The sequence below is a fragment of the Neolamprologus brichardi genome, chromosome 7 (genome assembly GCF_056152115.1).
Source record: "Neolamprologus brichardi isolate AB-2024 chromosome 7, ASM5615211v1, whole genome shotgun sequence".
Taxonomy (NCBI): Eukaryota; Metazoa; Chordata; class Actinopteri; order Cichliformes; family Cichlidae; genus Neolamprologus; species Neolamprologus brichardi.
Genome location: NC_142110.1, coordinates 61,927,387 through 61,943,858, shown reverse-complemented (window position 1 = coordinate 61,943,858; position 16,472 = coordinate 61,927,387). Strand labels below are relative to the sequence as shown.

The window sequence follows — 16,472 nt, the reverse complement described above, 5'->3', positions numbered from 1 at the left end:
AACTGATGATGCTCATAGTTGGACATGAGCACTAAAATAAGTTTAATGTGCCTTTTTACACCACCAAGAAAATGAGCTATCATTTAGTTTGACGTTGAGCTCGTCACCCACCATGTGTCTGACTGTTTGCTGGGTGCTTTGTTTTAGTTCAGAGCAAGAGCTCCGCAGATGATGCCCAGAACGTGACCAGCTTGGACCAAGTCAGTATGATCTAGCACAACAAACTTCATTTTTCTGTTAAATTTTCAGCACAAATGTTTCCAGGCCTGTGACTGCATCATGCTGTTCAGTGGCCTTTTCTGTTCCCAACATATCCCAGGACACACTCCGACAGATGACAGCTGCTTGGATTCACAAAGTGGAAGAACTGAAAAACAGACAGTTCGTGCTGTCACCTTTGTGAAAGTCTCAAATAGATTTTTCTTCTACGAAGAACTTGAACTGAAAAACTTTTTTAAAATTTATTTTTACTGTCATCCGTGTAAAACTATCCAACTACTTTTTATGCACTTGGTTACCTCAGAAGAAAAACAAGAGAAGCAGAAAAGCTGAAGCAACAATAATTACACTTTTTTTTGCAGATAGATGCAAAAAAAAAAGTTGTGTTGAATGCAGTTTGCATAACTAAGAATAATAACACCAAACAGTGCCAGTAAACTGGACTGAAGAAGTGTATCGTGTACAAAGAATGATACAAAAGCTAATCCTTAAAGACAAAAACCTTTTGGATAAAACTCTTCAGAGATTACTCGGCACTAAATGTGTTTTTTTTCCATCAAATGAGCAAAAAAAAAAAAGAAAAAAGAAAAAATATATAATATGCACTTTGATGGACTTTAAACGTTCATTGTGAGCAAGCAAAAAAGAAGCAGACCTGAAATGAAATTCAGCAGATTTTTGCTTTTGGTGCAGACTCTCTTCATGAACTAAGATGCTCCACTGATTTACCAAAGACGGTTTTTAATCATAAGTTGTTACTAATGACATTAGTAAGTTTTCTCTTTTACACAAAGGTACAGAGTCACATTAATGAGTAGTAAGTGCCTGTGTTTACCTTCTGTTTAGTGTTAAAGTTCCTGCAATCTTTTTAATTTACAGCTTGTTTTGTAAGTTTTCGATTTTTTGGATAAAGAAGATAAAAATATGAATGTTTTCCTTGACTGAATCACTGTATTATACATACACATCATATGCAACATCCACCAGATGCTGCTTTATTATCCAGCATCCAGCAGCACACTGAATATGTCACTGTCAATGATCTGTGTCATCTCTTCCCCATAGTGTGTACAAAAATATCTGCACTTGCATCAGGGTTAATGACCAAATATCCAAGAGTGAGTTCTTAAGAAGAATTTATACAACTCAACAAAAATAACCCTTTTTTGTCCTGCACAGAATCTTAACAAACAGTTTAGCAGCTTGAAGCTTAACAGCGATGGTGTGATTGCAGGGATATTTAAGAAACTCCTGAGCAAAGAAGGAGAAAAAACCTCCAGGCGATTTCACATTTCATTTTAGTTGAACCTTAACAGACACACTTTTTCTCACACAAAGAAAAATAGATATATTGCAGATGATTTAGCTACTAGTAAAGTTACATTTGCAGTCCTTGGGCATCCACATAATAACACATCTAATACACTAACAACTTAGAAATTAAGTTACAACAAATGCTAAAGCCATTGACAGCATTCTTCTATAGGCATCCACATAAATGAACGTGACCATGAATCCAAGAGCAGTGTCACCAGCGTGAGCCGTCCAGCTATCAAACAGACAATATTAAGCCTGTAGTTGTTACCGTCTCTGCCTGGCTGCGCGGTACTAAACACCTAGCTGTTAAATTTGTATGGAAGGACCTCTACTATGTGCGTGGCCGTGAATGCACAGAGCTTGAAATAACGGTATCACATTTTTTATTTAATGCTACAATATGATGAAAAAGGCATCAGTTTAAAAATGTATACCATGAAGTATGAGCAGGAAAGAAAAATACCACTATCAACGATGCTTTAACATTACCTACTGTACAACCTGAGACTCCAAACTACAACAGTAGTTGATATCCACTGCTACAGTGCAACACGTCTATTAACATTTCTGTGGGCCGGGAGTGCACTTTACCCTGACTAGGGATGGGTATCGTTTAGGTTTTATCCGATACCGGTGTTCAGTGTTGGTCAAGTTACTTGAAAAAAGTAATCAGTAATTAATTACTGATTACTTCCCCAAAAAAGTAATCCCGTTACTTTACTGATTACTTATTTTCAAAAGTAATTAATTACTTAGTTACTTAGTTACTTAGTTACTTTTTAAAAACATGATTTACAACCTGAATAGGTGATAAAGCATAGATCTTTCAGCCCAATTCTACTTTTTCTACATAATCCATCATACAAAATGTATTCAATTGAAAAAGTCTCTTTTTAAAACTTGTTTTGTTAGTTTTAATCTTTTAACTTTATGCATGAAGCAAAATTTTAATTATATGCACCATTATCTGACTGGAAGAAATTAGTTTAACATTTAAACCTATTTTCTGCACATTCCAGCACATAATAAATATATATATGTATATATATATATATATATATATATAATTTTTTTTATTTTTTTTTATTTTTTTGTGTTTACACTCACTCTTTCAGATGCAAGTAAAACACAGCAGAAAATAAATAAAGTCAAAGACTAGCGGTCCTTTTGCTCTATTTTCACCTGTAAAGCAGGAGTAGAGTAGGCGGAGGTTTATCCTGGTGCAGGTGTGCTGCAGCGGTCAGTGGAAGGATACCGCAGTTTCTCTGTGAGTTTCCCATTACGTCGTAGCTACTCGGTGCTTGCTTGGAAGTTTAGGGGTTTTTTTTCGCTGTAAAAAGAAGTTTTCTTCCCACGCACAGCGGACACTAATGTTTTTGTCACTTTTTACGGAATCAAACTCAAAGTAAGGTCAGTACTTCCACGCTTTAAACGCTGCACGCTCATACTCTCTCCGCACTCGATATATGATCCATTGTTGATCTGCACACACCTGTTGTCACGAACATCACACTCGCTTACGTCACTGTCATGAGACATTCTCGCAAGAAAATCACGGTTTTAGTAACGCAGTAACGCAGCGTTCCTACGGGAAAGTAACGGTAATCTAATTACCGTTTTTGCAATAGTAATCCCTTACTTTACTCGTTACTTGAAAAAAGTAATCGGATTACAGTAACGCGTTACAAGTAACGCGTTACTGCCCATCTCTGCCGGTGTTTTTGTTTTTTGTTGCTAACTCCGGGTCGCAGTAGATGTGCTCGGTGTGGGGTCTCGCAGCAAGCTATCAAATACGGCGCATTTTTCGGCTTTTAAAAAAAACGCTATGCGTTGCCAGGTGTTTCATCGGATTTGAGGTGTTACCTCCTTTGACAGTATCACAGTATCACCTTAAAGCACTTGTTGCAGGCTGCTGAGTTTGCATCTTTTGCTGTGAAGTACAGCCAGACTTTTGACCGCTTCGCCTTGGGCGTTTTTAATCTGTAGCTCTGCTCTAAAAGAACGTACGTACCTGGACCCGCCTACTATCCTCGGAAACGTAAAATGATTGGCTAGAATCTAAAGTGTATCACAGCTCAGGAAAAAAAAGCACCGAAATAAAGCACCGAAATGTGCGCTGCTTTTCGGTCTGGTTACTACCGTTTATGTCAGAACCGGTGCCATCATGGCACCGGATACCGGTACCCATCCCTAACCCTGACTAATGCAAAAAGTAGCTGTAACACTGTGTGTATCATGCATGAGGAAGAATTTCTTGAGCCACAAGGTAAACAAACTTTGGCAGAATGACAAAGCTGTGTCAACACAAATCAGCGCTCTGTCTCATAGTCTGACTGCAGCTCTCCATATCTGTATGTATGTCCATGGCATCCCATTGAAACACACAGATTTACTGACACCAAGGTAGCCATTAGCAGCACTCTTCTCACCTAACTGCAGCAGAGGGGGTACTAAATCTCAAAAACCTGTCATGGCAACAAACTCCTATAGGCTTAATTTTTGTTTTATGTTCAAGTCTTAGCCAAAACGGGCCATGCCACACAAAACTGGAGCACTGTTTATGACATCAGCCACATGCTGTGACAGTGAACATTTTTCATACTGCGTGACCAGTTAAGGAGACAAGTCAAGCTACTCCTAACAGCAGAGTCCTCCGTCACAGACTAATATTATGTGATCGCCACGCAACATTTAGTTAAACCCCAGCAGATCATTCTCTGTTACACTGATAACAAAATAAATCAGTAATGGATTTGACATCTTCACAATTGTCTGTCAGATTTAACCAAATAGAAGATATTAGAAACTAATTCAAATTTTCAAGTCAATAAATCAACAAAACATTTGAGCTGAGACAACGACGAACATCTGTAAACAACTGTACTGTAATTTTACTGTATGTCATTAAAATGACATAAAGACCTTGAGGTAACTTCGACTAACACTGATCATTTCTAAATATATCGAATAACCCATACACTGAATTATTTTTTATTTTGTAAACCCAGGTCATCTTGTACCCTTTTCAGCTTCACGTCCTCTTTGTTAACGCTCCTGCCTTTTCTGAAACATCCTTTCATCTTCACATACAACTCCCCTGTGGCTTTTCATATTCACCAAACTGTCTTTAATCTTTCATATTCTAGAGTTTTATTTTGCTTTGGGGTATTTCTTGTGCATGCCCTCCTGACAGTTTTTTGATAGTATTAGGCATTGTTTGGATTTCATGTCTTTCTTTCGCCTGTCACTTGCTGCCATGTTTGCTTCATGGGCCGCGTTCATGTGTATGATCCCTGCTCTGTACATTAAAACAGAGATTACTGACTTTTATCTTGTCATCTGTCAGATCCCCGCCTTTGAGTCAGCTTGAGCTCGTGTATAATATGGTTGTCTCTCTCCTTTGAGGGTTTCCTCTCACCTGAGCCTCCACTTATGTTTTTTCACTCTTCCCTGTGAATATTTGTGATGACACTGTTATGACTACTTTAATCAAATATATATGTCTATAAAATCTGTATTTTCTTTCATAAGAATCATTAACAGGTTAATAATCCAATTAAAAGAGCTGTGAAAAAAGTAAACAAAAGACAATGTACAGTTTATTTGTGAATTAATGCACTAATAATTGCCTTACATTTGATTACAAGGACTTCACTACCCATAATGCTCTTATAAGTTATCTAGCAATGTAAGGATATTACTTTCTAAACACAAGAAACTAGTTAAGCCTGTGAAATATGTGTATTCTTGGCTTACATTGATTAGAGAAAATGTCTCGTTTCAAGCGTAGGGTCTCTTCTTGTTTTGGAGCCACTATGAGATAGCAGTAATTCCCTTTGCAGTATCAAGAAAATTACCCGAATACATCTGCAAAAATAGCGGCAGGGCTCACCCAAACAGACAATGATTACGATTCTGCAGTTCAGATACTCCAAAGTAGATTTAGAAAGAAGGTTCTCATTGGAAATGCGCATATGTCAAAGCTAGTGAATGTCACTCATCCAGTGTTGGTGCACTGAGGCAGTTACATGATGAATGCAAAATTCAAATCGGGAGCCTAGAGTCAATGGGACTGGTATTGGATACCTGCTAAAGATGCTACTAGAGGACATGACTCTTGATTGTAGCTGTCAGAATTGAGCAGAAGACAAATGGAAGGTGCTGGATGTTCTTGAGGACTATCAGAGTGGATAGAGAACTTAGCAAATGATGACCTCGTACAATCAGAGAAAGAGCCTCTCTGCTCACAGGCCATGCAGGAAATCATCGTCCTCCAGTGACATGAAACTAAAGAAACCATGAATTGCACCCATCCATGCACTGAAATCACATTTGTAGAAGATGAAGCTAGGCAGGCACTTTGTATGATTTGGAAATATACCGCAAGGCAAAGGACGAGTCATTTGTAACACGTGGAGGCTGGCATCACATATCTATTTGTGAGGAAAAATGAGGCACATCCATGTACGGAGTCTAAACAGACAATGTCATTTTGTCAGTACTTTCCCATCAGAAAAGATGAAGCCTGACAATGAGAACACTCTGTTGTTGCATTCTGCCAAAGCGTGGGGGGTAAGGAACACGTGTAGGATGATAGTCTGTTTCTCGCTTTATGGAGGAAGTCAGAAGAGCTTTGATTGTGACAATGCAGCGATGGTGCTGGAACGACCAATCATCAGACAAGGGACATTTAACCTCTGCACATTTGGCTCTGTAACATGTGAAGCTCAGCTTGGAAACCATCTGGCATAAACTGCAATATACCGAAATAGAAACAGCTGCAACCTCTCAAGTGTGCACTTGCATTAAAGGTTCACCGCGATTTCACACAGAGGGAGGTGAAGAAGTCTAATATTTGCTTTTTGTGGCAGCTGGCTCACATTGCTAGTGACAGATAATTAAGGTCAGATACATACAGACTGGTGTCATTAGATTATAACTTTGCATGGGCAATTTGGGACCCTGTAATAGTGTCCATCATGAATTCTGAAAATTTAGGTCACTGAGAATCACAAATGAAAAGTCTGGGAGTGAACGAATGAACGAAGCTGCTCTGACAACAAAACAACTCTGGGCAACTACCACACTGGCAAGAAATGGTTAAAAAGGTTTGAAAAGAAAATCAAAAAAGATATCAATGAAGTGATGGAGGACAACTTGACAAAAGGGATGGTGAGGATGTGCAAAGGAATAATAAATCACTATTAAACATTCAAGCGTAATACCCGAAAAAGGATAAATTAGTCTCTGAATTTAGAAAGTCCCTGTCTAAAGGAGTGCTTCTGCACATATCAGCATCATAACTGGATTGGGATGCTGGGAGATTTCTGTGGTTTATGGCACTGTTAACAGGAGCTGCATGTGCTCAGAATGACCAGGGCAGTGCCCAGCAGAAGGAAGGACATTTAACAATACTCATTGGTGATAAAGACCATCAGAACCTCACTTTATGTGAATGACACGTTTTCAAGAGGTGTCAGTGGCCCACTCAGTGACAGCAACATTGAGCACAGAGTCTGCTGCAGGCATGGCCCCCCTGTTTAAGTGAATAACAGGCTCTCTAGACCTGATAGTGAAGCAGTAGATCTCTAAAATTCACATCATTTCACTGGCAAGGCAGAAATTTCACACAGTTGTTTCAAGGTAGATGTTTTGCCTTTAGATTTAAGGCAAAGGTTGGACAACAGAAAGTGGCACCGCTTCCACTGTTGTTGATTTCGGAGGATCATGCAAAGTCATCGGGGCGTATTATGCGTATTATGCCACATAATACGCCAGGATAACGTCAATGTTCACAAGAGTTCAGTGTTCAGACATTACATAAGTTTTGTTAGCAGTCCAAGAGTCAATTGTATTTCAGGGTCCATTCACTAAAGAAAATGCCTGACTTTTAAGTACATGTCTCAACGACTAAATTCCAAAGTAATTAGACTAAAGTACAAAAACCATATTGAAAAAAATGTGAGGTGTCACTTTTTGGAAAAGCAATTTGTTTGAAGGGTACAAAGTGTCAAATTGAGGGTACAGTGTTGCGCTAACTACCAGCTGGTGAAGGATGACACAGAGAGAAAGACCAACAGAGTAAAAGAGAGAGAAAAAAGGAACTTTTAGTGCTCTCGCACATCCTCATATAGAAAATTACCAGACAGTCAAGTGCTGAGTGGACTAACACAGTCTTACCCTTAAATTTTAACACCTTGTGGGATATGCTGAAAAAAAACCTCCCCATGTTCTCTCTTTTCTTCCTTAGCCATCGCTTTCTTTATTCGCCGTCTTCCTCCACTGCTTTTAGTTCAGCTCTTGACTCCTCAAAAACCCGTTCCCTCATTTCCATGAGAATTTCTCTGCACTGGCCTTTCCGCTACGGGGAAGCTGCATCAGACCTGTGCAGGTGGCTGATTTAGGTGTTTTACAATGGAGCATAAATTACATAAGGATAAGTGTGTGTGCAGTAAAATTGATGAGTAACAGTTAGAGTTTGATTTCTGCTCAGTCAGAATGCTGTAACCTTGCTAATAATGGGATGTGAAGGTAATTACATGAAGGATGCCCTCCAGTCATGCAATCTTCAGCGTGTGCTTTAGTGTGTGTGTTTGTAGTTGTCACCTGAAGCAGTATTGATGGTCCTGACAGCCTCCCTGGCGCTGACTCTGTTATTAGGGGGATAGTCAGGGACAGTGTTTTCGTAGTGCTTCCCTGACATCCGTGGACTCACTTTGGCAGGTAGATGACTGAAAAATAGAGAGATGGAGAAGGATGGAGAGGAGGGAAGGGGGAAAAGAGAATTAGATAAAAAAGTGAGGAGGAGGAACGGAGAATAGAAGACAAAAAAACAATAAAATGCCTTGGATTTGGAGAATTGGCTTACGCACGAGTGATACAAAAGAGGAATGAAGGTGAGATAGAAGGTGATGAAAATGTGATGAAGGAGATGAAAATTGGTTTCTGTGTGTGCGTGCAAGAGTGACAGATGTTTTAACCAAAGACGATTTGTGTTTGAAACACTGCCTGGTTCCCATTACAGCCGCTGACAATCTGAGTTTTACACATAATACCGTGACACATGTGCACAGTCACGAACAAACACACATGTGCACATTCCCAATTTCACACATAACAGCCAGCGATCCCCTCATTGGCTCACCCTGATTGGCTGTGCTGCTCATCAATGGCATCCACGGCACTCTCCACAGAGCTCAGGAGAGACTGGATCTGATTGGCTGACTCCTTCAGCAGGAAACGGGTAACAAATTGCTCCACGTTGGTTCCCCTCTCATACACCTGGAGAGAAAAAAAAAAAAGGATTGACAGCGTGTGTCATATATAATTTGAGTTGTTCTGTCAAAAGATGTAACATCAAAATGTCTGTGAAGTCAATGTTTTTTTCCCCTTTCATCATGTCTTTCACACATCACAGCGCAGCACTGCAGCCTTCCTGTCCGTTACTATCCTGAAGAGACTTTCCAGCTCAAATCTTATTTTGCTCCTTCCTTGCATTCATTTAATGGTTGATTTGCTTCTCGCAGTGGACAGACAGCAGATAGGGAGGCAAAAATAACAAGTAAAAACAGACTAGTGCACTGTATTTGGAGAACATGACAGCTGGTAATGGATTATTGGATAATGAACGACTTGAGACGTCTATCCGGTCGTTAAGTCTGACGTCACTAGCCGTGTCTGGGCCTAAACTCCGCTGCAGGTCCATATATCAAACGATCACTATGGCATTACTGAGAGTTGAAAAAACTGTCTAAAGTCTTTCATCTTTAATAAAATGATCAACGTTCTGCTCTACCAGGTGTAACAATTGAGTTTAACATCCAGGCATCCATGAAAACGGAATTTATGACATTTAACGGAGTTAGAAGTTAGCAGGAAGTTAGCTCGCTAGCTTCTATCTAAATACAATATAGCATGTCCTGACTGTGGGGTTTTGGAAACAAATTAAAACATACAGCTTTGTTATCACTTCCAACATAAATGAAGACAGAAAACTAAACAGCAGTGACGTTTTTAGGGTTACTGAAGTTTGGCTAGCTGGTATATAATGATGTGCTACGTGACCGCTAGCGACACCGCTATGTTAGCATAATATAAACAAGCTAACTTTTTTCCACTCGATAAAAGTTAACGTGAGTGTTCTCGGTGGTCAGGAACAAATGTAATCGCATGGCAGGATGCTGTAAAAGGACCAAACTTCAGCCAGGAGAACAACTGAGATAATCCCTCCACAATACGAAGTTAGTCATTCATATACTGCTGCATGGGCTGGGCTGTAGTTACATCCTAAGGTTTTAAAAACTGAGCTTAAATAAATGATTAGCGATAATAAAAGCCGAGGGAGGTCAACAGTGATCACTGACTGTTTTAGGAGCTTTTTGAGATTAAATAGAAGAAAATACAAAACATTAAACGTGTTAACAACACAAAAGCCATATTAAACGCAGACTACTTTAGGCCCGGAAGTAGGATTCCTCACGTCATCACTTAACGACCGGATACAGACAGCTGATTATTTGATTTTGTGGATGTAGTGTGCTGCAGCTGCAGTGAAAAAGGAAAGGTTGGTGTCACTGAAGGTTTGAGACAAGCGTTGTCTTTCACAAACTTGAAATGATGACTGTGGCTTTTCTCCACACGGACACTACTGTGTGATGCTATTCTGCTGTGTGTGCTAATTACTGTAAATGATATATATAAATATAGCTTTTACTTTTAGAAATTAAGAAGCACTTTTGCCTTAAAGGAAATGTTGAATTATGGAAATCTTGTAGCCCCATAGGGACACGAAAATGTGACTTCCTACTTCCTACTGTTTCAGTTCAGATTCAGCAGACAAAGACACGAAGCCGCTGAAACAATATTCTTCTTCTCTAGCAATACACAAAGGCATTGCAGCAAGAAAGGCGAGGGATCAATAAAGTCATCAGTTGTCAGCATCATTCACCGTTCTACTACAATACTGATCCGCCCGATTTACACCAGTCGGTCTGTTGGTATTCAGCTTTCCCAGAGCTGTTTTAAATTGTGTCATGAGTGGTATGAGTCCTTGAACGAAAGTGTATTTAAAATAAATGAGAATCCAATAATACATGACAGACCTGTGAATGTGGAAAATTTAGAAAAGTTTTAATTTTTTTTACCTCAATCAAACATTTTCAAAGACAGAAGCTAAAAAAAAGACAAGTGACATCCTAGTGAATGCATCAAAGCAGGCGTCCCTGAGCTGCTCCGCTGATAGTGTGAACACAGCAAACTATCAGAGGAGTTGAGTGTTTCAGATAAGACTGGCACTCCTGCTTTAACTCTGATGACCTTATCACAGCGACCACTTAATTATTTAACGGCGTGAGGGTGTGCTTTAAATAAAGACAAAAAAGCCAGTCCATTCAAAATGAGTCGCAGCACATCTGTCAGTTCTGGATTTCAAGCTGTGTGCGTGAGGCTGTACTTTACAGTTTACTGCAAGTTACAGTTTGCATTTAAAGACTTTAAGGTAGTGGTTTTTCTTTGTTCTCTTTCTCTTTCAAAAAATGAATCTAAATTCTAAAAAAATGACATGAATAGTTCATTTTCGCTCCAAGTTGGGAACATTAGCATGTCTGCATAAGAAATTGAAGAGTTATTTCCAAGGCTAGTGGTTACAGTATATGTAACCAGTATATGAATGTGAGAGTGAATAAATAGTGGAATTGTAAAGCGCTTTCAGGGGTCCCAAAAAGCGCTATATAAATGCAATCCATTATTATCATTATTATTATTATTATATGTAAACATGTATGTAAAATAAAAAGAAACTAATAAGAGTATGTTTCTAAAATTTTAACCCTCATTATTTCTACTGTACCAATATTTGACCATATGATTAAGTGATTTAGGTCCTGGTAACCCATCGAGGGCAAACTGTGGCTCTTACCACTTGCTGGTTGGGAGTTTTGTTCCCAGCTGCCCTGAGGACCCTAAATTGGACCAGTAGAAGAAAATGCATGGAAGTGTTTTTATTTATGCATATTTGAAGATGTTTTAGTCAGAATATAGAAGGAGAAATACACAGCTGCAGCTCTAGCATATTTTATAGCAAAAATAAAGCCCAATAAATCATAAACATAGTAGTACTAGGCAGTCTATTTGATGAATGTGCCATGTCTGGCAAACTTAAAAGTAGAAAAATGAAAAGAAAAAAAGCATCAGGCTGCATTTTAAGAATAGATAAAATCTGGTAGTGGTGGTATTGGATCTCCAGGGAGGAAAGCATCAAAAAAATATCCATCCATCCATCCTCTGGAGTCTGGAGCCTATCCCAGCTACTGTAGGGGGGGGGCGGGGTACACCCTGGACAGAGATAGACATCTATTCACACTCACATTTACACATATGGCCAATTAACTTAACTGCATGTCTTTGGTGGGAGGAATCTGATGTACCCGGAGATAACCCACGCAGACATGGGGAGAACATGCAAACTCCACACAGAAAGGCCCCGGCGAGATTATGGTGCGTCAAAGCTAATCACCTGGAAACATTTCAAAGTCAACCAAAGTATTTTCCACCAACTCATGGAGCAACTTCAGCTTAATTAGCTAACTGGACACAGCTGAACCAATTTGCTTCACCCAGATGTCTTCAGTCTGCAAACTTAAGAGATGGTGACAGAATTTGAATTCTATTTTTGCTGCTAGCGTTGGGGCCTGACAGGCAACGGTGACAAAGAAGTAAAACTGCCAGCTTTCATGTGCTGCTTAAGACATGTTTAAGGCCAAAACCTTTTCAGAATAATACATGAAAAGCTGACTATTGAACACCAGGCCATAACTGACTGCACATGTACTCTAGAGAGTGGAGTCAGTCGGTCATGTCAGCTTTACTGTCAGGAGTCACAGTGCAGTGATTCAGGAAGACAATTAAGGTTCCTGTGCATTCACCCATTCTCTGCTGCACTCTAATCAAAGACAAACGCTCCCGTGAGGCAGCGAATCACACAGGCCTCTGTATTGACTTCCATTATGATAGTCAATGACTTCCACACATGCACACAAGCAAGCATACACTGAAAGAGCCAAACTCATCTGTATCTGTGTGCAGAATAGTCCAGTAGGCTAGTTCTGATTTTCAAAAGCATCCAATAAAAGCTCAACTATCTGTAAAACAGCAACCAGATTACAGAATTTAGGCTTGTGGTCCAATTTGTACTTACTGTTTTATTCAGGAGACGCCGATGACACATTAATGACTACCACGCTGAGATTCAATTATTTAAGAGGGATACACGTCTGAATAAACAGAAATGAAAAAGGAGAATCTTATCAGTTTTTTTGAATAGTTTATGAGGGTGTTGCGAGTCAATTGTGGACATTTAGTCTTTAAATTGGAAAATGCTGATAAAGTCTTACCATTTATTTGGTATACTCAACATGCTTTGTCTTTAGTTAGACAAGCTGAGTGCTAGCATTTATAGCAGACTGGAAATTCCCTCTGGGTAAATGTAAATGCATGTGCCTTATAAATCAGCAGATTTGCAAGAAGAATGAGCTAAGATATAAGAGGTATGATGGCAAAATAATAGATGAAGGCTGAGATTTAACTGCCCTTAGCACAATTATCCAAATGTTCATATACAAAACAGACACAAGATTTAACACAAGTCGGGGCGACTCAGGGGCTTGGGAAGCTCATCTGTAACCGGAAGGTTGCCGGTTCGATGCCCCAGCTCTCTCTGTCCTGGTCGTTGTGTCCTTGGGCAAGACACTTTACCGTACCGCCTACTTGGCCAGAGGGGCCGATGGCGTGATATGGCAGCCTCGCTTCTGTCAGTCTGCTCCAATGAAGCTGTGGCTACAACTGTGGTTTGCCTGCACCAGTGAGTGAATGAATAGTGGAATTGTAAAGCGCTTTGGGTGCCTGGAAAAGTGCTATATAAATGCAATCTATTATTATTAACAGAGCCATTATCCACAGACTGGATGGAAATGAATGGATGTGTCACAAACAACAAGAAGCTTATTTGTTTCCTTGTCGATACTGATCCTTAATGTGTCACCCCATACGTATATATTACCTTATTATGTCGATGTAAGTTTTTAAGCATTGATAAACCTAACATGAAGACAGATTTCAATCTCACATAAAACAGAAGAGTGCATAAGCTCATATGAACGTGTATGCAAGATCGCTGATCATAACTGTCACATTTGGGCACTACTTGCAAAGGTTTGCATCAAAGCAAACCATGAAAATAAGATCTGACAAACTGGAGAGTTGTAGGGACACACAAGCTACCAAGAATATGAAGTATGAAATTTTAAAGGCACTGTGCAGAATTCAAAAAATTCTCAATTTGGGTATCCAAAAACATGCCACCAGTATAATTTTAGAGAAAATAAAGTATGGAGTGCCTTAATGGCCAAGGCGTTTAAGGCCTAACAGCTCTGTGGCACACCATTCCCCATCTCTCCCTCTCTCCCCCATTTTTTCTGTCATTGCTGCACTAAAGAATTACATTTATTTAAATTAACCAATGTAAACATGAAATTGAAAATCACGATTAGTGTAAAGCAATGCACAGAAGTGTGTAAAACAAAAGCAATGGCTCAGCTCCATTTATGAAAACCTGCCACACAGAACAGATACAGCAACACTACAAGAAGCCCCGAGGCTGTAAACAGTATAACAAATATATTTTTATGCTATTACAGTTGCAGGCAGTTTTTTTCAGCTTTTTTCAAGAAATCATTTTCCAGGACATTTTCAGTGACATGAGGCTGTTATAAGAGATCACGTTTGTGTCCTTACTGAAAATGTCCCTTTAAATTTTAGGCACTTAAAAGTAAAAACACATTCCTGACAAGTACCTTGACACAGTGCTGTTTTAAATACAGCGGGTGCTGACACTCAATACTGGCCTTTTTTTTTCCCTTTGTAGAATTTACTGATGAATAAAAACTACTGCGTTATTTTTCAACACCACTAACAACTCTACTTTTAGTGCTTGATGTATGTGTTAACAAGGTTAACTGAGAAACAACCTAAATAAACCTTTTTTATTGACCATTCTAAAGGTACAGATGGAAAAATACGACCAAGAAGTCAACTGCTACAATGCTAACAGTACATAAAGCAACTGTTTGGTAGAATTGCCGATCTATTTAATGCTGCGAACAGTCATTATGCATCCTTAAAGTACAAAAGTAGAAAATTTACAGATACATAAAGTTCCGACTATGTGCTGATAAATACACAAAGCAGTCAAAACACTGTGCAGGGCGTTTTAAACTGTTTTAAAGATCATGACTTAACAATGGAGGCCATCTGATGAGCCCCTGTATGACACCAGGCTGTATAACATGTGCCATTTTACCAAACATTAATAAAATTTGGTTTAACACATCTGAAACTACCCAAACTTTTAAACACATTTTCACCAGTTAATGATGTTAATGCAGCTCAAACAGCTGCAGAACACTTTAAAATATGCAGTGAATGCAACATGTTTTATGTAGAGTGAATATCCACCGAGGTCCAGCCCGTCCTCCCCGTTCTTCCTCAATCATCCTGCCCCCTCCTCGCTCACTCTTTCGAATGTTTCACATGGACCCAGCTACAAAACCCAGGATATGAAAACTGTGATCTATAATTCACACAGATCACTGACCCAGGAGGAGATACACCCTCCCTCTCTCAGCTGGCTCCCTGAACACGACCTGGTAATTAGCTTTGTGTATTATTCCTAGCATCTATAAGTGTGTCTTTATCTCATAGATAAACTGAGTTACAGGGTTATTGTGTTGAAATATAAGGCTCTCCTTCAAACCGTCACAACGGTGAGGCTTAACATTTTCATTGTATTTTGATGCCTCTTCCAAACAGCATTGTGCCAGAGACTTCCTATGAAATGATGCATGTGCATAAAGCAACAATATGCCCTGACAGAGTTTTTATTCCAGCACGGAGGCAGCTTTGTTGTTAGAAAAATTCAACATAAAGGTCTTTCTTTAACTTACCCAGTTGAGCATGGGACTAATGTGGCAAAAGGCTGCAGGAGCCTGGGTGTGATTCTGCCCCACTGTCCAATAAAAGTGAAAAATAGTCCAAAAGTATTTTTTTTCCAGTAAAACTAATTTATTCAGCTACTAGTAAGAGACTGCGTCGGGGAGGTCACTCAGTCCTTTGTATGTGCCTGTGATATTTCATCCTGCTCTCTTGCATTTCCCTCATTTTCTTAAGGTTACAACAAAACTCCTCATTAACAACCTACGCATGTGTTCAGCCCCCCCCCCCCCCCCACCACCACCCTTCTTCTTTCTTTCTGACACACACACACACACACACACACACACACACACACACACACACACACACACACACACACACACACACACACACACACTTTGTAGCAAGATGGAGGTGGCTGATTACAGAAGATTGTAGGTGGTAATCAGTGATTACAGAGGTGTCTAGTTAGGGGAAATTATTCCACCCTCAGCCCGTCCCTGATGGGGTCACAAAAGCTTTGTGGAGAGGTGACATGTTCATCTCCAGTATGATTGACACGAGTGGCTACAGTTACCTTCTGTTATGACCTAAGGCAAACCAGGTAGCATAATGCTCTCTTTGAAACTGTGATAAAAACCTGCATCCCGGTAGAAACAAACTCTGTAAGAATATCACCTCTGCTTCACATCCAAGTATCTGCTCGAGATCTGGGGCAGCAAATGAAAATAAATATAGCAGCATCTGAAATACATTATTAGAGAAAATGATAAAACCTTTAATGAATTCATACCAAGGATGCACTGTTCAGTAAAGTAAGAACTTTACTTCTTACTCGATTTGCTTTTACGTGCCTTGCAAAATTGACTTCATTAAACTCACTCACTTCATGCAAACAACCTCAGTGCAGTGTGTGGCAAACCTTTGCAGACAACATCAGGCCATTTGCC

General features: G+C 39.6%; 1 protein-coding gene across 2 annotated transcripts in view; it reads right to left on the bottom strand.

The window, feature by feature from the left end:
• necab2 (N-terminal EF-hand calcium binding protein 2) overlaps nt 1-16,472 on the bottom strand; it is a 136,412-nt gene that overhangs the window by 59,540 nt on the left and 60,400 nt on the right. For both annotated transcript variants that reach the window (XM_006797408.3, XM_006797407.3), the window contains exons 6-7: nt 8,681-8,817; nt 8,143-8,267 (exon numbers count right to left, since the gene is read on the bottom strand). In XM_006797408.3, coding sequence (XP_006797471.1) covers nt 8,143-8,267; nt 8,681-8,817 — 262 coding nt within the window. The remainder of the gene's footprint in view (nt 1-8,142; nt 8,268-8,680; nt 8,818-16,472) is intronic.